Here is a 21,736-nt window from a genome sequence, read left to right on the forward strand (position 1 = left end):
TGTTCTGCGGGCTTTCCAGAGGCTGAGGGGTGCCAGGAAGGCTGAGCGGCCAGGGTGATCTGCACCTCCCTGGGCCGTGCCTGTTGCCGCCAGCAGTGTGCCTGCCATCCCCCGCTGCCTGGCAAGTTCCCGGGCTGCACGAGTAAACAAGTATCCCAAGCCACAGGCGCCAGGGAGCCCGCAGGGCCTGGCCTGGGGTGTGTGCTTTTCTTGGCTTTCCAGCCCAGCCCAGGAGAGGGCATCCTTAGAGGGGCTCCACAGCAGATGTGGACTGAACTTCCTCTCCTCCTCCCCAGCAGCCATCAACGCCAAGCCAGGAGAGTGGCTCCCAAGAGCACGCCAGGAGGAGCCTCATCCGGCCCCCACGGGGACCTCCCGCCAGCCAAGGGAGGCGCCCCAGGACCCAGGCAGTGGAGAGACCACCAGGTAAGGGGGATGTCACTAGACCTCGAACCTTACTCTCAGTGCTCTGGGAGTGGGTGCCCCACGCCGGATGCAGAGCACCCAGGAGACTTGGAAGGCTCCTCTGAGGCCCACCATCTGACAGGGGAAGCCAAGGAGCAGCGTCAAGATTCCCGGTGAAGTGCAGCTACCACTCCTGGCCACCCTCGGAGGGCTGTGCTGCCTGAGAGCTGTCAGGCAGACGGGAAGGACACGGCACTCAGAAGCATGCCCACAGGACCAGTTTTCAGAACTGCCAGACGGACATGTCCGGGGCTGTGTGATGGGGTGACTTAAGGACAGTGTCCTGTCTTAGCTTTTTGCATTTGGAGGAGGTGGGCTGGAGGGCAGAAAGATGGAGAAGGAGGTGAGTAAATGGTTTGGCTCAGAGGTCACTGCCTGAAACAGAAACTGGGCCTCCAGGCCGGGGCATGGTGGCGCACGCCTGTAATCCCAGCACTTTGGGAGGCCAAGGCAGCAGGAGGATTGCTTGAGCCCAGGAATTGGAAACTAGCCTGGGCAACATAGTGAGACCCTGTCTCAAATAAATAAATAAATAAATGAATGAATAAATGAAAAAAAAGAAGAAGAAACTGGACCCCCAAGCAGAAGAAAAACAGAACGATGTTCTCTCTTCCACTGTACCACGTGAGCACAGACTGGCCCTGTGGGTTATTAACGGTGTTCTCTCTTCCACTGTACCACGTGAGCACAGACTGGCCCTGTGGGTTATTAACGGTGTTCTCTCTTCCACTGTACCACGTGAGCACAGACTGGCCCTGTGGGTTATTCGGCCTTCTTTAGGGTCTAGAAAGGACCTTTCCAATCTCGCCAGCTCTTTCTTATGGATCTGGAGAAACCTGTTCAGGGAGAGGGGCCTGGCCTGGGTCTCAGACGCTGCCTGTCCCTGACCACCAGGCACGCCAGCTGCCTCTCACCACTTCCTCCTGGCCATGAAGGAAGCCAACCTCCTGGGGTGAAATACGGGGCTGGAGCAGGCTCAGCTTAGTTCTGGGGGCCCCGGGAGAGGACAGGCAGGAAGACCGAGCAGAACCTGCACCCACTGGTGGGGAAAATCAGAGAGAGAGAAAGAGGCAGGAGGAGAAATCAATGGGGAGTGGCAGACAGGAGGAGGATGCAGGAGAAAGGGGGTGCAGACGAGTGTGCTGAGCTTCCTTGGGTGGGGATGGGCTAGAAGCCGAAATTGGAACTGTGGGAAGGATGGGAAGGACTTTAGGACCTGGGCTAGGGAAGGGTGGGGACAGTGCTGGCCAAGAAGCAGAGGTGTCAAAGGTGGCCGCATTACTGGGGGAGGCGCCAAGCCCCTGGACTCCTCCAGTCCCACTGCCAACCTGCCTGGGGACCCAGGGACCCACCACCCCTACCTGGGCCTCCCCTCTCTCTGTGGCTGAAGAGGAGCTCATCTGCCAGACCAGGGGTTCTCAGGCTCTCAGCATCCCCCTGAAATGGGGACTCAAAATGAGAGACCACTGAGGGGTGGGCCAAAGCTCTCTCATGCCGCCAGTCCAGACTGGATCCTCCCCTGCGGTTCAGCCAGGCCAAACGTGCCCTTCCGGTGTAGGCTGCTTCTTTTTACTTCCTGCAAATGCTGAGTTCATTTCTGAGGCTCTCCACTGGGACAGCCCTCTCTCCCCAGAAATAACTGTTTTCACAGTAGGTAGGCAGCCGACCCCGAAAGACCTCATTACATCAAGCAGAGTTGCCTCACTGGCCCCCCGAGATTCTGTTGGGCACAAAGACCCCTCAGGGTCCAGCCTAGAGGTGCCCTCCCCTTGGTGTCAGTCACTAAAGCCAACTCGCATTTTAAGCCTGGGGGTTCAGTGTGAGGAAGAATAGGATTGAAAGAGGGAGAAGTACAAGTTGTTCCATCTCCCCCTTCCTCCCTCACTGGCAACATCATCTGGAATATTACGGCATTCTAGATGAGATATATATATGTATACCTCATATGTATGTGGTATACCTCATCTAGAATGCCATAATATTCTAAATGATAAGAGGCCATCTCTTGTCAGGCTGACTTCAGCCCCAATTCAGGTCTCAGCTAAGCATCCCTTCCTCCTGCCTGACCCCAAAGTGCGGGTCGCGCCCTTCTGCCAGGCTCACAGGAGCCAGAGTCCCTCCGTGAGATTGTGGGGAGACCCCACTGTGTTGTCATGTGGCTGCCTCTCACTGCCTCAGAGACAAGCACAGTGTCCAGGCATAGAGAGTGTGCAGGGCCTGCTGGGTGTACGGGGAATGTAGGGCATGCAGGAGTGTGCACAGTGTGCAAGGTATTCAGGAAGTGCATGGCTGCAGGGAGTGTGCCAGGAGTGCAGGAAATGCATGGCTGCAGGGAGTGTGCCAGGAGTGCATGGCTGCAGGGAGTGTGCCAGGAGTGCATGGCTGCAGGGAGTGTGCCAGGAGTGTAGGAAATGCAGGGCTACAGGGAGTGTGCCAGGAGTGCAGGAAATGCATGGCTGCAGGGAGTGTGCCAGGAGTGCATGGCTGCAGGGAGTGTGCCAGGAGTGCAGGAAATGCATGGCTGCAGGGAGTGTGCCAGGAGTGCATGGCTGCAGGGAGTGTGCCAGGAGTGCAGGAAATGCATGGCTGCAGGGAGTGTGCCAGGAGTGCAGGGCTGCAGGGAGTGTGCCAGGAGTGCAGGAAATGCATGGCTGCAGGGAGTGTGCCAGGAGTGCAGGAAATGCATGGCTGCAGGGAGTGTGCCAGGAATGCATGGCTGCAGGGAGTGTGCCAGGAGTGCAGGAAATGCATGGCTGCAGGGAGTGTGCCAGGAGTGCAGGGCGTCTGCGCTGTGCTCCTGTGCCTGGCCTAGGTGGTCAGAGTACCTGTTGATGAACAAGTGGGAGAAAGGGAGAAAGAGTGGTTCTCTATATGGCTTTGGTGGGGAACGTTTGTCCCCTCAACTTCCCTGAGCTCTGCTCTCTTGCTCTTTCAGGTGAGGTCTCACACCCAGAAGAGGAATTGGTAGATGGGCAGGAAGCCCCTGGGACAGTGGGGCCCTGGGTCAGTGGTAGACTGAATGATAGCACTGGTTACTTAGCTCAGCTTTCAGGTGTTTTAAGGCTAATGGCCACTCAAGCTCTGCTCCAGTGAATTCCAGCAACTGTCTTGCTGTAAAATTGCTTTCTCGGAGGCTGGGGAATAAAAGTCCAGACCTGCCAGGCGTGGTGGCTCATACCTGTAATCCCAGCACTTTGGGAGGCCGAGGTGGGTGGACCACGAGGTCAAGAGATAAAGATCATCCTGGCCAACATGGTGAAACCCTGTCTCTACTAAAAATACAAAAATTAGCTGGGCGTGGTGGCGCGTGCTTGTAGTCCCAGCTACTCGGGAGGCTGAGGCAGGAGAATCGCTTGAACTGGGAAGCCGAAGTTGCAGTGAGCTGAGATTGCGCCACTGCACTCCAGCCTGGATGACAGAGTGAGACTCCGTCTCAAAAAAAAAAAAAAAGCCCAGACCCTACAATCGTACTGCCTTCCCCCAACCCCCGTGGTGAAATTTTCCTTTTCCTTGGTCAGCTTCTTAGACTCCTTAGATTAAGTAGCAGGAGAAAACTAGTGTTGATCAGGCTTTAAAGATGTATTTAAATTAAGAAAGAAATGCATATATCCTGCGAAGAGCCCAAGTGCTCCCCACGAAGTATGTCAGTCCACAGAGGCTGACTTGCGCCCCGGAATGTGCAGGAAGGTGATGGCAGGGCTGCCTTGACTGTCACCTGTCGGTCCTTCTCAGCATGGCCCTGCCACTCCAGAAGAGCAGCCCCAGCCGGGTGCCGGGTGCTTGTGCCTGGAAGTTCACCTCCACGTGGCCTGAGGACAGGTGAGGGAGGGGGCTTTGTCTGAGGAGCTCCTCGCACCCAGGCCCAGGACACGATCAGAAGCAAATGTCAAAGATCCTGTCCTGCCACAGATGAGAAGTGATTATTTCGCAAGTGCTATGACATTTTTAAAATGAGAAGAGATTGTACATATGTCTACATGTATGCCTTTCCCCTCATGTTTGTCCCTGAGGATGGACAGCAGCTCCCAGTGACACATTCATGCATCCAGCTAAAGAAACAACACATGCTCACGCCTGTAATCCCAGCACTTTGGGAGGCCGAGGCAGGCGGATCCCCTGAGGTCCAGGAGTTTGAGACTAGCCTGACCAACATGGGAAACCCTGTCTCTACTAAAAATACAAAAATTAGCCAGGCATGGTGGTGCATGCCTGTAATCCCAGCTACTTTGGAGGCTAAGGCAGGAGAATCGCTTGAACCCAGGAGGCGGAGGTTGCAGTGAGCCAAGATCGTGCCACTGCACTCCAGCCTGGGTGACAGAGCAAGACTGTGTCTCAGAAAAAAAAGAAAAACGACACATGAAGCCTCAGGAGGCCGAGGAGCTTGAGACGTGTTGCCCAATGTGTGCCCACGGCACAGGAGCTATGTGCGCAGCTGGTTCCTGTCTGCCTTTATCTGGTGTACTCTGTTCTGGCCCATTTCCCCACCTCTGCCCCTTTCTGGGTTTTCTCATCACCCAGATGAAATGTCCGCAGCAATAACTGAGAGCCGGTTACGAACCCTCTGGGCAGAGTCGCCTAGGGGCCCTGAATGCTTTGGTTTGGCCTTAATGCAAACAGAAGGGACATAGGATCCTCTGCTGGGTGATGCTCAGCAGCCGGATTATGACTCAGCAGCATTCCAAACACAGGGAAAGATTCAGCATCTCCCGAGGCATGTTATGGCTCTTCCCTCTCAACACAATGTTCCTGTTGATAAGCTGAGATCCCATAAGGGCCAGGCTGCTCTAATAAACAATCAGCTACCTTGCAGAGCACCTCCCAACTTTCCCGTATATCACCCTTTACGTTTTTGCCAGGACCCAGTCCCGTGCGTTTCTGCGGCACATGACTTTCCATATGTCATAGGTGACTGCCGTCCTGGACTTCCTTTCCACATGGTTTCTCTGCTCTGCCCTAATCTGGCCTCATCTCGGGCCAGACCAGCACCATTTCCTGGCCCTGGCCCCTGGCTGCCTCCAGGCTGCTGAGCTCACCATGCTGGGGGGATGGCGGGCCCTGAGGCCACCAGGGGCTCAGCTGACGCTTACCAACAGCCGTCCACCCCACCTCCCACTGCATCCTTCCCAGAGCCGCTAGAGCGTCCAATGCAGGGGCCTAGCCTCCTAGGTCCACACAGGCACCGCCTGCAGCAGCCCCCAAGGTGGTCAGACTGCCTCACGGGGTGGGCTCTGCCAGGCCAAGGGGCAGCTCCCTGATGCTCTGCTGAGGGCCACTTTCTTTTTTTTTTGAAACAAAGTCTCGCCCTGTTGGCCAGGAGTGCAATGGTGTGATCTCAGCTCACTGCAACCTCCACCACCTGGGTTCAAATGATTCTCCTGCCTCAGCCTCCCGAGTAGCTGGGATTACAGGCATGCACCACCACCCGCAGCTAATTTTTGTATTTTTAGTAGAGACGGGGTTTCACTATGTTGGCCAGGCTCGTCTCGAACTCCTGACCTCAGGTGATCCACCCGCCTCAGCTTCCCAAAGTGCTGGAATTTCGCGCCTGGCCACGAGGGCTATTTTCTCCAGTGCCAGTGGGAGGGGCCAGCCAGCAGGAGCCCCAGTCTGAGAAGGCTCATTCCCACCACTCACAGCCATGTCCTAGGGAGAGGGGGGCAGGCTTAAGGTATATTAGTTAGGACTCTCCAGGGAAGCAGAGAAGCCGATTTTAGGGAATTGACTCATGTGATTGGAGAGGCTTGGCAAGTAAGTGCAAAATCTGATGGGGTAGGCCAGCAGGCTGGAGAGTCAGGGGAGAGTTGCAGTTCAGGTCCAAAGGCCACCAGCTGGCAGAACCCCTTCTTGCTCAGGGAATGCCAGTCTTTTTCTGTTATGGCCTTCAGCTGACTGGATGGGGCACTCATGTTATGGAGGGTGATCTGCCTCACTCCGAGCCCACTGATTCAAACGTTCATCTTGTCCAAAACAGAACTTCACAGAAACATCTAGAATAATATTTGACTGAATATCTGGGCACCATGGCCCAGCCAAATTGGGCCACCATGCCTGGCCCATAAAAATAACCATTATGGGCCAGGCATGGTGGCTCATGCCTGTAATCCTGGCACTGTGGGAGGCCAAGGTGGAAGGATCTCTTGAGGCCAGGAGTGTGAGGCCAGCCTGGGCAACATTAGCGAAACCCTACCTCTAAAAAAATAATAAAATTGTAAAAATTGGGCCAGCCGCGGTGGCTCGTGCCTGTAATCCCAGCACTTTTGGGAGGCCGAGGTGGGTGGATCATGAGGTCAGGAGATCAAGACCATCCTGGCCAGCGTGGTGAAAACCCTGGCCAGGGTTTTCTACTAAAAATACAAAAATTAGGCCGGGCGCGGTGGCTCAAGCCTGTAATCCCAGCACTTTGGGAGGCCGCGACGGGCGGATCACAAGGTCAGGAGATCGAGACCAGCCTGGCTAACACGGTGAAACCCCGTCTCTACTAAAAATACAAAAAACTAGCCGGGCGAGGTGGCGGGCGCCTGTAGTCCCAGCTACTCGGGAGGCTGAGACAGGAGAATGGCGGGAACCCGGGAGGCGGAGCTTGCAGTGAGCTGAGATCCGGCCACTGCACTCCAGCCTGGGTGACAGAGCGAGACTCTGTCTCAAAAAAAAAAAAAAAAAAAAAACAAAAATTAGCCGGGTGTGGTGGCAGGTGCCTGTAGTCCCAGCTACTCGGGAGGCTGAGGCAGGAGAATCGCTTGAACCAGGGAGGTGGAGGTTGCAGTGAGCCAAGATCACGCCACTGCACTCCAGCCTGGGTAACAGAACGAGACTACGTCTCAAAACAAAACAAAGCAAAACAAATTTTAAAAAATTATTTGTAATGACCATCACATAAGGACTTTGATACCCAGTGCCAAATTGCTCTCCAAAAAGACGGTGTCCTCTTCCAGTTATCCTTGGGGTGGGAGGTCACGTAGTCCTGGGCCCTGCTGCCCAGGCTTTCTCTCCCTGGGCTTCTTTGGACTCACCTCAGCTGACCCTGACCTTGCAACTTGACCTTGCTGCCCATTGGCTTTAAGGCGCCATATGGAAGCCAGTTATCCCTCCTGGACTTGCACAGCCAGCTCCTCCAACCCTGGGGGGCCCTGGCTGCCTTTGAGGGCTGCCTCCCAGGCTAGCTGGTGCTGGCTGCCCTGCCCCCAAGACCATGTGATGGTCCTGGGGCTAACCCAGCACTAACCCCTGCCCTTACCACTGCCAGGAATAGTACCGCTATTCATGTGAGTCATTTTTACTAGGTTTTCTGTTGTTCCTTCTTAAAATATGGCAGGGCTACACTTAAAAATGCTAAAGATGGTAAATACTGTGGATATTTTACTACAATTTAAAATAAGTGAACTGGCCGGGCGCGGTGGCTCATACCTGTAATCCCAGCACTTTGGGAAGCAGAGGTGGGTGGATCACCTGAGGTCAGGAGTTTGAGACCAGCCTGGCCAACATTGTGAAACCCCGTCTCTTCTAAAAATACAAAAATTAGCCGGGCGTGCTAGTGCATGCCTGTAATCCCAGCTACTCGGGAGGCTGAGTCACGAGAACTTGAACCCAGGAGGCAGAGGTTACAGTGAGCCGAGATCGCACCATTGCACTCTAGCCTGGGCAACAAAAGCAAAACTCCATTTCAAAAAAAAAAGGATAAAATAAGTTAACTATTATAATAATGACACAAAATGTCAAAATATGAATAGTAAAACATAAAAATTTGAACCAAATAATATTAAAACACCACATTTGATGGTTACACACATTATACCTGCATCAAAATATCACACTGTACCCCATAAATATGTACAATTATGTATCAGTTTAAAAAAGAAAGAAGTCACCTCACTAGACCATGTACAAAGCTCCTTTGTATGTGTAAACACATCAGCAAAGCTTTCATGTAATGATTTGACAACCCAGTTCCCAGGTCAGATAGCCCCGTGTATCTGTGAACTCATCCCATCAGGAGATGCATCCTGATCGCTGATCCCCAGCCCCTAGCAGAATTCTCAGCACCATGAGCTCTATCAATGAACGAAAGAAAAGCAGAGCATCCATTCATTAAATCCGAGTATATACATCAGAAGAAATAATACCCAACTCTTGTAAATGCTAACGACAGTCTGCGTGGCCGTGTGGAGAGGGTGGGGTGAGACTCATAAAAGCAGAGTGGTAACAGGAGCCTGTTACTGTACCTACAAATAAGCAACAATGTCACATAGGCAAAAGGTAGAATGTGGAAAATATTTAGGGGAGTAGTGTTATGAGTGATACAAAAATTTTAATTTTTGAGACAGGGTCACACTTTGTTGCCCAGGTTGGAGGGCCGTGGTGTGAACAAGGCTCACTGCAGCCTTGACCTCCCAGGCACAAGTGATCTTCCTGCCTCAGCCTCCCAAGTAGCTGGTACTACAGGCACGTGCCACCATGCCCAGCTAATTTTTGTATTTTTTTTTTGTAGAGATGGGATTTGGCCATGTTGCCCAGTCTAATCTCGAACCCCTGAGCTCAAGCGATCTACCTGTCTCGGCCTCCCAAAGTGCCGGGATTACAGGCATGAGCCACCACACCCAGCTATGTTACAATCAAAAAATAATAATAATAGGGCTAAATCCCTACTATACTTTTGAACCTAGTTTGAAGACTTCTTACCTAAAAAGTATGAGCAGTTTGTATACCACTGTTTTCCAATTTGGATTTGGAGACTTTTCAGATGTAAGTATTATTTTTTAAATTATTTTATGTGTGTGTGTGTGTGTATGTGTGTGTGTGTGTGTGTGTATATATATATATATATATATTTTTTTTTTTGAGGCAGAGTCTCACTCTATCACCCAGACTGTAGTGCAGTGGCACAATCTTGGCTCACTGCAACCTCCACCTCCCGGGTTCAAGTGATTCTCCTGCCTCAGCCTCCTGAGTAGCTGGGATTACAGGTGCACACCACCATGCTTGGCTAATTTTTTGTATTTTTAGTAGAGACGGGTTTCACCATACTGGCCAGGCTGGTCTCGATCTTCTGACCTCATGATCTGCCCGCCTTGGCCTCCCAAAGTGCTGGGCTTACAGGCGTGAGCCACTGCGCCTGACCTATTTTTCTCATTATTAAAGTGGTATATTGTCAATGTAAAAAAAGGCATATAGAAACAAATCAAACCAAAGAATCCCAGTCTCCTCCCAAATCCTACTCCCCAGAACCATACCTCCATCTAAGGGGTCCTAACAACTGGGCCCAGGATATGACCTCACTGAATTTTCACAGCTGTTCCTTAGACATTTTACAGGCAGGGAAACTGAGGCTCCCAAGGTATCAGGGAACATCCGTGCAGTCACCTTATGGAGAGCAGTGGGGCCGGACCCAAAGCTCCATGGCGCAGGGATTCTTTCCCATTGGTGCCTGCATTTCCCCACCTATGCCCATTGTCTCCTTCTGCCTGTGGTTTCTTTTTTATGTATTTGTTTGTTTGTTTATTTATTTATTTATTTAGAGACGGAGTTTCGCTCTGTCACCCAGGCTGGAGTGCAGTGGTGTGATCTTGGCTCACTGCAACCTCTGCCTCCCAGGTTCAAGCAATTCTCCTGTCTCAGCCTCCTGACTAGCTGGGACTACAGGCGTCTGCCACCACGCCTGGGTGATTTTTGTATTTTTAGTAGAGATGGGGGGTCTCACCATATTGGTCAGGCTGGTCTCCAACTCCTGACCTCAGGTGATCCACCTGCCTCAGCCTCCCAAAGTGTTAGATTACAGGCGTGAGCCACTGTGCTCGGCCAGTTTCTTTTTTTCTTTTCTTTTTTTTTTTTTTTTTTTTGAGACAGAATTTCGCTCTTGTCGCCCAGACTAGAGTGCAATGGTGCAGTCTTGGCTCACCGCAACCTCCTCCCAGGTTCAAGGGGTTCTCCTGCCTCAGCCTCCTGAGGAGCTGGAATTACAAGCACCCACCACCATGCCCAGCTAATTTTTGTATTTTTAGTAGTGATGGGGTTTCACCATGTTGGCCACGCTGGTCTCGAACTCCTGACCTCAGGTGATTCATCCGCCTTGGCCTCCCAGAGTGCTGGGATTACAGGCGGGAGCCATCACATCCGGCCCCTCCTGTAGTTTCTAACACTGTGGTAGCTGGGACTCCAGGTTGCACGTTTTGTTCTAGGGAATGTGCATCAGCCTTCACCTGCAAGCCCCGGGCCCCCGGCACTCCAGAGATGCTGGACTGGAACCTACCCAAGGCAAAGGCGTCAGTTCTGGCCCCTCCGTTCTCTTCGTGTGGCCCCCAGCAGGCCAGCCGCCCCGGCTCCACAGCGTCCTCCACAAGGGGCCTGCCGAGTAAGTCAGCCTGGGCCCCGCTGGCATGGGAGGATGGCTACCCGCCCACCCGGAGGGAGGGGCATTTTGGTGCTGCATTTGGCCCCGTGCTCCTGTGTGTGCCAGGCCAGGCCAGAAGGGGAGAAGGCCTGCTTCCCTTCCAAACATAAACAGGCCCCAGTGGGCGGCTTCCTTTCCTCCAGGGACAGGTTCTGCATGAATCTTCCTTCCTATTAAATTCCCTTTGGCCTCAGTGACTCAAACTCAAGCTGAGGAGGGAGACCTCCAGGCAGGTCACTGAGAGAGAAGCCCCTTCCCCGCTACCCTCTGTGGAGCTTATAGATTTGGCCCTGAGCTGGCCCTACTGCCCTGGGGTTAGCCCTGAAACTCAGACCTGCCCTGGTGGAAGGTGGTCCAGCCCCTGGTCCAGCCGCTGTGTCCCTGCCTGGCCCAGCCTCTCAGGCCACCCCCAGGTCAAACAGAAGCGGGTGTCTGCTCGCAGGCTGGATGGAGGGGCTGTCAGAGGGCCTGCAAATGGGATGGGCCCAAGGGCCCCCACTCTCTCCCTGGGGCCTCCCTCTCACCCTCTCACCTGAGGCTCACTGTAAGGACAACTTTGTCTTTCTCTGTCGCCTTCCAGCCTCTGCCAGTTGATGGCCCCTCCACCTCCACGCCCCAGCTGAGCTGAACGTTTCTAGAGGGCTTTACCAAAACTCAGGGGAAACAAAAGGACAGAACAAAAGAAGGTCAGGCAGGATGAAAGGGGTCCCGCTCAGGATATGCGCATTTCTGTGGCCGCCCCCAGCCCGCCCCACCCCACTACCTTCCTGGCCGGGCCCTGGGCGCTCTGGTCAGCTGGGGACATGCTGGGTCGGAAGTGGGGGTAATGGCCATGGCTGGGGAGCCAGGTTGGGACCCCTCCCGCCTCCCACTGGGAAACACGCCCCAAACCCCAGCCGAGCCAGCCGTAGCCCAGGTCAGGTGCAGAGGAAATGCGGCAAATCCAGGGGCGGCTCAGCCAGGAGGAAGGTGCCACTGGGGCAGGGATCCCCAGTTCATAGCGACAGTGACACCAGCAGCTGGCGGCTGGCCTGGCCCCACATCTAGCAGCATAGCATGGTCGCGGTGTGGACGGCTCAGCTAGCCATGGGCGTTGTGTGTCGTGTGGGCTCAACAAAACTGTGAGCTGTTGCCAGCAAAGCTGGCTGAGCGACCCGCACCAAAGGGCCTGCTTCCTGTGAGGAAAAACTGGCCTGCCAGTCGAGCCCCGGCCACAGAACAGGCGACCTGGGGGAGGGAATGTTCCCTCACTTCTAAGCCGGCTGAAAGAGGGACTGAGTGGGACAGAGGGATTCTGTGCGGAGACCGCACAACGCTGGCGTCTTGCTCTGGCTTTTCTCTCCAGGCAGCCAGTCTCACAGGAAGTAAGGATGTCCCCGGGTGTCCCCATCACGTTGCCGGAGGACCAGCCAGCTTCCCGCTCTCAGCTGGCAGCAGCTGCCAGTGATGGATGTAAAGGGACAGTTGTCCACAAGACTCGGGGAGCTGAGGGGAGGCCGGCTCTCCAGGCAGCACCAGACCAAGGCCATCGCAGCCCCACCGGCTGGGTCACTTTCTCCCGGGGCAGAGCCACCAAGGAGGGCCGGGGAGAGCCTGGAACTGCGTCCTGACGAGGGGGATTTCCTGCTTACCCTTCACACACACAGGAGGGGGTGGCTTTTGCCCGCGGGAGATCTTCTGGCCCCAGAAACAGCAGGTGCTGGATTTGCAGCCCTGGCCCTCCAGGCCCCAACGGGGCGACAGTGTGGGGCCAGCCTGGAGCAGGGCCTTTCCAAGGCTGCTGAATCCAGCTCTCCTCACTCAGACCGACTACCGGGACCCAGAAGGAACTTAGGTGAAGCTCATTTTATTCTCAAGCCTGTGTCTCAGCAGCAAAGTTGGTGTTTTCTTCCTCTGTTAAAATCTGAGAAAGAAGGCCGGGCGCAGTGGCTCACGCCTATAATTCCATCACTTTGGAAGGCCGAGGCGGGCAGATCACGAGGTCAGCAGATCGAGACCATCCTGGCTAACATGGTGAAACCCCGTCTCTACTAAAAAAAATAAAAAAAAATGAGCAGGGCGTTGTGGCAGGCGCCTGTAGTCCCAGCTACTCAGAAGGCTGAGGCAGGAGAATGGCATGAAGCCGGGAGGCGGAGCTTGCAGTGAGCCTAGATCATGTCCCTGCACTCCAGCCTGGGCGACAGAGCAAGACTCCGTCCCAAAAAAAAAAAAAAATCTGAGAAAGAATATGGCGTGCTCCACCCTCTTCAAAGCTCTGTGCCTCTGCACACGTTTTTTGAAGGCCTTAAAAAGGTCACTGGTGTGACCAGGGAGCACCTTCTGCCTCCCTCCCTGCACCGGGACCATAGACACAAACAGCTCTACCCACAAAGTGGCCCGTCCTGCGGGGCAGGCCTGTGCGCCCCTCACCAGGGCTGTCGTCAGAGTCCAGACTTAGGGCAGAGGAAGGATGTTTGCCTTCAGGACCAGCAAGTCACAGGTGTCCTGGATGTTACCCAAGCTCTAAAATCAAATAAAACCCATCGGTATTTAATGCTCTGTGTGTATGTGTGTGTGTGTGTGTGTGTGTGAAGGGAAACGGAAAGCAGATAAAAGTCATGTGCCCTCCCCCAGGCACCTGATCGGCCCACCAGACCCTTCAATGGGGACATCTCTGTGGTCCCAGTGGTCGTAAATAAAGGCTAAGCGCTGGATTTTTCCACAGCCCCCTGACACCTCAGGAGCGCAGGCAGAGGAGGCAAACAGGAGGCCAGGTTACCCAAGAGATGACCAGAAGCTCATCCAGGGCCAGGACCCCGGTTAATCTTGTGAGTTCTTGGCAGTGGCTCCAGGCTGGGCACATTAGATACTGTCGTGTGACTGGCCTGGTAGCCACCTCTTGGTTCTCCGGAAATGTGTGAGGCCACTCTGTGCTCCGGGAAGAAGGTTGCCGTCCTGACCTATCAGCCTCCAGGCCCTCTCTGAACTCCTTACTTGACCTGGAGGCTTCGGGAGCAAACCCACAGCTCGCCCCTGGTGTCAGTGGTGCAGACAGAGGAAAAGTACAGAGTTCCCAAATGCTACTCCTCCGTGGTGAGACTTTGAAAAGGTGTAGAGTGGTTGCAGACGAACAGCAAAGGAGTGAAATGGAAAAATCTCTCTCGCTCCCCACAAGAAGTCCACTCCCCTCCGGATTCCTCAGATGCCACTGGCTGGCACAGCCTTTCCCGCCCTTGGTGTGGGAGCAGCAGAAATCCAGGGGATGGGAGAATCATCGGGGTCAGGTCAGTGTCTACCTTGTATGAAGTCAACAACTACTTTTCCCTCGAGCCTACCAAAGAGCTAAAGTCTGATCTGTAGTTGTCTGATGGTTTGAGGAGAAAAGATAGTCTTTTAGAGAAGTGGGGAGTATCCAACTTAGGGTCAAAATACACTGAGATTAGGCTGGGCGCAGTGGCTCACACCTGTAATCCCAGCACTTTGGGAGGCCAAGGCAGGCGGATCACTTGAGGCCTCCAGGAGTTCAAGACCAGCCTGGCCAACATGGCGAAACCCGGTCTCTACTAAAATACAAAAAATTAGCTGGATGTGATAGTGTGCACCTGTAATCCCAGCTACTCGAGGAGGCTGAGGCACAAGAATCGCTTGAACCTGGGAGACGGAGGTTGCAGTGAGCCGAGATCATGCCCCTGCACTCCAGCCTGGGCGACAGACAGAGACTCCGTCAAAAAAAAAAAAAAAAAAAAAAAAAAACAGTTGAGATTACCAGGTGAGATACGGGTGGTTCTTCCGGGAAAGTGCTGAAAATATCACCCAGGCCTCGGCACCACACCCTGGGAGGGTCCACTCCTGGGCGCACGCCTCTGCATTCCAACGCTGACAGCTAGAAATATACTTTGTAAAATAGCAACAACTTATTCACAAATATTCCAACTATCTACTGGCTCCAGTGAGCTTGCTGAGGATGGGTATGACCAAAGTCTAAGGGGAAAAAATCGGAAACACAAATAAACCTGCTTAAAAGTCAGGTCTCCAGATGGAGATCCGAGCAGATGGCTCCTAAGGTTTGCCCCTGAAAACTACCAAGGGAAGCCACAGAGAAGGATATTTGGACCTTCTAGAAAATGGTAAGGCCCCAGGTGGATTATGCTTCCTCTGCCCTGGAGGCTGAGCCACCCCTCTGGTTTCTTCTGAGTGGGACTTGATCTCATTTCTGCATTAACAGCAAAGTGGAACTGTCTGGCAAGAGCTTAAATTAGGACCTGTGGTGGGGACTTTAATAGGCAGGTGGAGGTTTGAGATCCAGTTCGCTGCCAGAAATTAGTCAATAGGTGAGGAAAGATTTGACCCAAATCAAAAGAGCTAAAAAATAATAATAATAAAATAAAAATAAAAATAAAGAACCCAGATGAACAAATAAGGTTCATGAAAAAAAAAAAAAAAAAAGCCATGATAAAATATCAAACTTTTTAATAAAAACAAGTCTGGCCCTGTACTTGGATGACCCCACCTGTCTTGTCTAACCCTAATCCCAGCCCCAGTTTTAATAAAACTGTATTTACAAAATGGGCAGCTGGGACGCGGACCAGAGTTACCAATTTGATTTTTTTAAATATTGCATTAAAGTATTACATCATTTGTCTTCATACTGAGTTTTGGGGTATCCCTCTAAATTTTGTATGCAAGGTGACTACCTCACCCCCTCTTCCTAATCCTGGCCTAGAATCTGGGGGATCCCTCTGACCCTTCCACAGTGCCTGATAGCACAGCCTGTGGCTGGTGGTGTGCCTGTTTGCCTATCTTTATCTCTCCAGATACTATTTGGGGTGTGCTGTTCTAAGAAGTGATTAGGTTAGCTTTTGCATATAACAAACTACCTCTGAAACTTAGTGGCTTAAACCAACAAATATATTAGCTTTATAATGATGTGGATCAGTGATGGGGGCTGGGCACAGACAGGCAATTCTTCTGCTGGGCTTGGCTGAACTCAACTGTGTCTTGTGGTCAGAGGGCAGTCAGGGGCTTCACTCATGTCTGGTAGTGGGCTGTTGGCTGAGCCCTTAGTTCTCCTCCAGCTTAGGCTCGTTCACATGGTGGCCTCGGGGCTCCCATGGCAGTAAGAGAAATCAAGCCCAAGTCTCATATCCACGTTCGCTATTCTCCCATTGTCCAAAGCAGATCACATGGCCAAGGCACAAGTCTGTGTGAAAGAACGTGGATACAGGGACCCCCAATGAACCAGGGGCAATACTGCTGCAATCCACCACATAGATACTGTTCAGAACTTTGCAGAACTGAATCTTTTAGGGCTGTTTTTCCATTGTGGTATACCCTGTCCATTTAGATTCAATTGAACAAATATATTCTTTGGGGCTGCAGTGTGTCAGGATGTGGAGACACAGTCCCATTGGCTTTCAAGTTGCCATCCATCTTGTAGGGAGAATTTCTGGCCTTTTCGGATGGCCACAGGCCAGGCCGGAGCACCAGCCCCAGGCTGAAGCATCAGGCAGGTTTCTAGGAAATAGTTGCAAAATTAACAAAAAGTCAGGCCTACAGAGCCCCATCCAGAGTCATCTCCTTAAGTTGTCTACTGAAGCCTGGGGGTCGATGGGATCTCAGAAGGGGGACTAGAGAAATAGGAAACAGGATAGAACCGGGGGGTGAGAAAGAAGAGGGCAGGTGCAGGAGTTTCAGGGAAGGAGGAGGAGGAGGACTAGGGATGCAGGGAGGAGGACTAGGGGTGCAGGGGGAGGACCAGTGATGCAAGCTCTGGAACCCAGGGAGGAAAGCAGGGGATGGAGGGCGGTTGCCATAGTCAGGCTGTAGAGGAGATGGGGAAGAAGATAACAGGCTGAGGCCAGCTTGAGAGCAGTTTCCTTAGAGCACTGGCCAGAGGTCAGCCTGCACCCGTGCCTGTCAAGGCAGTGAGCTGGTTGCCAAAGGCATTGAGGTCAGAGGGGAGACCCGGAGAAGGCAGGAAGGTGGATGGCAGGAGCTCTAAGAAGGGAGGCTGGAGCAACGGCCTCAAAGCTGTGATCCTGAGGGATGCTGGGAAGCAAGGAGTCCACCCGGCCGTCCTCTGGCCCCTGGGCAGGAGGCAGTGGTGTGTGGCCAGTTTGGGACAGCTCACGAAGCTGATTACTAAGTTTGGAGGGAATTCTTTTTTTTGTTGTTGCTGTTTTTGTTTTGTTTTGTTTTTGAGACGGAGACTCACTCTGTTGCCCAGGCTGGAGTGCAATGGCACGGTCTCAGCTCACTGCAACCTCTGCCTCCCAGGTTCAAGTGATTCTCCTGCCTCAGCCTCCCAAGTAGCTGGGATTACAGGCACGTGCCACCATGCCTGGCTAATTTTTGTATTTTTAGTAGAGACAAGGTTTCACCATGTTGGTCAGGCTGGTCTCCAACTCCTGACTTCATGATCCGCCCACCTCAGCCTCCCAAAGTACTGGGATTACAGGCATGAGCCACCATGCCCGGCCCAGTTTGGGGGAATTCTATGAGCTGCTTTTAAACATAGCCATTACCAAACTTAAGTTATATAAACTTATAGTAAAATAAATTATATTCAAAACAAAAGGAATAAATAATCAAAACATCTTTTCCTAAGGATTTTCCTGCATCCACTGTCCTCTGTCCTGGAGGTTATTCACATCTATTGCATCTGTATGGTGGAAATATGACAGAATTAACGAAGGCTGCTAGACATCCCTTCCCAATTCTGTATTCAGTGACATCATTTTGGTAGCTTGAAACTGGCCATAGTGGAGGTATTTAAACCACAGAAATTGGCAAGCACCACAAACCAGAGCTTTAGCCCCCACCTCCAAGAGCCGGTTGTTCAATGTTTACCAACACACCACTGGCAGAAGCAGTGCAAGACGGTGCAGCCTCGGAGGCAGGATGCTGGGCGGAATAGGAACTAAGTCAGGGAGAGCTAGAGGAAGCAAGGCAGTGTGCGTCCCTGAAATGGCAAAGCCAAGGATGTGTCATGTGCGATGGAGAGGCAGTGGCTGTCTCTGCCCACGTGTCTCTCTACAGGTCCTCAGGTCTCACACTGGCCCGAAGTACTTGTGTCAGCTCCCCTTCCAGCATCTGGCCCAGAGCCCCTCCCCGTTTCTGTGATCAGTGGGGGCTTCTTCCAGTTGTCCTGGGTGTCGCTTGGACACCTTCCTGCTTGGCACAGCGTTGCCGCTAACACTGTCACCGTCCCTCTGGGCCTCTGGAAACGTGCCCGCCCCAAGTGTGCACAGGTGTGGAGCTGCTCTTTGTCACCAGTCTTCAGTGATGAGTCACGAGATCCTGGGAGCGAAGAGTTCACTGGATACGTGAGAAGTGTGGCCTGGGTCTTAAACAGCCTGGAGTGAGGCGCACTGACCAGGCTGAAGGGGAGGGGAGTACAGGGTGCCGCCCCCCGACCGGCAAGTTTCCAAGTAATGCCAAGCCAGGCCTCAACTCAGGCAGCGCTGTCTTCAAGGGAGAAGCCAGGCAGAGGGTCCCAATGGCTTATAGGCCCTGAGGGGCAGGGCCAGGGACCCCGGGTTTACCGAGGAAAGGTGGGGTAGAGGTTGGATAAAGTACCTCAGCCAAAATCAAGAAGAGTGGGGCTGAAGGGCTGGGGCCTGGAGTCGGGAGGCCATTACCATTGCCATTCCCAGCCAAAGGCCAGTCTTTTTTTTTTTTTTTTTTTTTTTTTGAGACAGTCTTGCTACGTTGCCCAGGCTGTCGTTAATTGATCCTCCTTCGAGGCCTCCCAAAGTGCTGGAATTAAAGACACGTGCCAGCATGCCCAGCCAAAGGCCAGTCTTTCAGGCCCCGTGATTAGAATGTGTGCACAGCTTGCAGGGCGCGGTGGCTCACGCCTGTACTCCCAGCACTTTGGGAGGCCGAGGTGGGCAGATCACGAGGTTAGAAGTTCGAGACCAGCCTGGCCAACATGGTGAAACCCTGTCTCTATCAAAAACACAAAAATTAGCCGGGCATGGTGGCACGCGCCTGTAATCCCAGCTCCTCAGGAGGCTTGAGGCAGGAGAATTGCTCGGACCCAGGAGGTGGAAGTTGCAGTGAGCCGAGATTGTGCCACTGCACCCCAGCCTAGGCGACAGAGAGAAAAAAGAATGTGTGCACAGCATCCGGGGAGGCCCTTGGCCCCAGGATCTGAGGATCGGCCAATGGCTCAGCCTGGCCTCGGGCATCCCACCTGGGCCCTGTTGGTATCACTGCCCTGGGGCTGTGTGGCAAACCAACAAGGAGGTGGCTGCTGCGCACTGAGCACCCTGGACAAGGCCCAGGGAGGCTGCAGCAGAGACGGGGAGTGGGGGAGGGAGGCTGGGGAGAGGGAAATCAGCATCCCTGGGAGACCCCAGCGGCAGCCAAGACTCCGAAAACGGCATGAAATAGTGGTCAGGTGGAAAAACGTGAAAACCAAGCCAAAGAGGAGAGAAGGTTCAGATTTTGTGAAACCCCCCTCTCCCGGGGACCCTGAAAATAGTGACAGGGAGGAGACCTGGCTCTCTGACTCACTGCTATTGCTGTGCCACATGAGTGCACTTGAGTGGGCAAGGCTGCTGGGGTACCAGGAGACCCCAGGACCAACGCCCCATCCTAGGAAAGGAGGCAGAGTCCGGCAGGGCGAGGCTACTCTGGGGTGAGGCCAAGGCCCAGGCAGCTGGAGGTTCGTTGTTCTCATGGCTGAGAGGAAGAATGGAGGGAGTGGCCACTGTCAATACAAGGATCTCAAGGACAATTAATTTCTGAGTCAGGCCGACTAGAGCCAACAAGGGGGGCCACGAACAATGATGCCGCTTCCAGAGGATGGGTGGAGAGTGGCATCGCACAACACCTGGAACTCGGGCTTCAGGGCGTCCTGGTGCTCTGCTGAGCCCATCCATGAGGGTTGTCTGGTGTCGCTATGGTGCTGCCGGGCCAGGGTGAGGGTTGGGCGTGGCCTCCCTCCAGGCGGAGGCTTCCCCTCCGCACTCTTGCCATGTGGTCCACATGGGAACTGCCTGACTGCCCTGGTCGGGAGCAGATGGGGCCCCCCACTTTCCCTTTCAAAGACAAAGCTGAGATGAGAGCTGCCGGTGGCTGGGCCTCCATCTCTGGAGGAAGCCATGGTACAGGAGGAGAGACAGAGCCGCTATTCAGGAAGAGGCAGAGGGGCCGATCGCCGGGTGGAATCTGGTTGTTTCCAGCAACACCCGGCCCTGCTCAGCTTATCTGAGCCAATAAATCCCTGCCTTTAAAATAAAAAAGATACTTCAGGTTGGGTGTTGCTAGGAATCCAAAGGTTTATAACCAAAACACTGACCCTGGTCACTCAGACGTGGGATTGCTGCTAGAGTTTTATGTGCCTCATTGCTCCCACCTTCATTCAAAACCCACCTTCAAGCCCGGTGTAACTCCGGTCCTTAAATTTTTAACTGTGAAACCACCTCCAATGCTCCACAGGCCCTTTACCCTTCCATCAGGTGGTGCTGATGGATGCCCAGGGCTTGGGTCCTTCCAGGAAAATCAGCATTTGGCTGGGCCCCTTCGGGTTGCTTAGGAGCAAACACTTCTTTCTTTAAGTTCAAAACCACTCCAGGTTCCATTCCATCCTCCACTCTCTACTCCATTCACCACTCTCTTCTCCACTCCATCCTCCATCTCTCCTCTACTCTCGTCCACTCCATTCTCCACTCCCTCCTCCACTCCATTCTCCACTCCCTCCTCCACTGCCTCCTCCACTTCCTCCTCCACTGCCTCCTCCACTCCATCCTCCACTCCATCCTCCACTCCCTCCTTCACTCCATTCTCCACTCCCTCCTCCACTCCCTCCTCCACTCCATTCTCCACTCCCTCCTCCACTCCATCCTCCACTCCATTCTCCACTGCCTCCTCCACTCCCTCCTCCACTCCCTCCTCCACTCCCTCCTTCACTCCCTCCTCCACTCCATTCTCCACTCCCTCCTCCACTCCCTCCTCCACTCCATTCTCCACTCCATCCTCCACTCCATTCTCCACTCCATCCTCCACTCCCTCCTCCACTCCACCCTCCACTCCATCCTCCACTGCATCCTCCACTCCCTCCTCCACTCCCTCCTCCACTCCATTCTCCACTCCCTCCTCCACTCCCTCCTCCACTCCATTCTCCACTCCATCCTCCACTCCATTCTCCACTGCCTCCTCCACTCCCTCCTCCACTCCATCCTCCACTCCCTCCTCCACTCCCTCCTCCACTCCCTCCTCCACTTCCTCCTCCACTCCACCCTCCACTCCATCCTCCACTCCCTCCTCCACTCCCTTCTCCACTCCATTCTCCACTCCCTCCTCCACTCCATTCTCCACTGCCTCCTCCACTCCCTCCTCCACTCCATCCTCCACTCCCTCCTCCACTCCCTCCTCCACTCCATTCTCCACTCCTTCCTCCACTCCCTCCTCCACTCCATTCTCCACTCCATCCTCCACTCCCTCCTCCACTCCACCCTCCACTCCCTCCTCCACTCCACCCTCCACTCCATCCTCCACTGCATCCTCCACTCCCTCCTCCACTCCCTCCTCCACTCCATTCTCCACTCCCTCCTCCACTCCCTCCTCCACTCCATTCTCCACTCCATCCTCCACTCCATTCTCCACTGCCTCCTCCACTCCTTCCTCCACTCCATCCTCCACTCCCTCCTCCACTCCACCCTCCACTCCATCCTCCACTCCCTCCTCCACTCCCTCCTCCACTCCATTCTCCACTCCCTCCTCCACTCCATCCTCCACTACATCCTCCACTACCTCCTCCATTCCCTCCTCCACTGTCTCATCCACTCCACCCTCCACTCCATCCTCCACTCCATCCTCCACTCTCGTCCACTCCCTCCTCCACTCCATCCTCCACTCCCTCCTCCACTCCATTCTCCACTCTCTCCTCCACTCTTTCCT

General features: G+C 53.8%; 1 protein-coding gene across 41 annotated transcripts in view; it reads left to right on the plus strand.

The window, feature by feature from the left end:
* ARMC9 (armadillo repeat containing 9) overlaps positions 1–13,382 on the plus strand; it is a 180,867-nt gene extending 167,485 nt beyond the window's left edge. For 9 of the 41 annotated variants that reach the window (XM_074010477.1, XM_074010494.1, XM_074010476.1 and 6 more), the window contains 3 exons: positions 300–426; positions 10,638–10,810; positions 12,195–13,382. In XM_074010477.1, coding sequence (XP_073866578.1) covers positions 300–426; positions 10,638–10,810; positions 12,195–12,459 — 565 coding nt within the window. In that variant the 3' untranslated portion in view covers positions 12,460–13,382. Of the gene's footprint in view, positions 1–296; positions 1,035–9,125; positions 9,205–10,637; positions 10,811–11,429; positions 11,536–12,194 lie in introns of those variants that run through there. The other 32 variants (XM_074010479.1, XM_074010493.1, XM_074010490.1 and 29 more) reach the window with 12 other exon arrangements.
* The last annotated feature ends 8,354 nt before the right edge of the window (positions 13,383–21,736 follow it).

The sequence above is a fragment of the Macaca fascicularis genome, chromosome 12, assembly GCF_037993035.2.
Source record: "Macaca fascicularis isolate 582-1 chromosome 12, T2T-MFA8v1.1".
NCBI classification, from domain to species: Eukaryota; Metazoa; Chordata; class Mammalia; order Primates; family Cercopithecidae; genus Macaca; species Macaca fascicularis.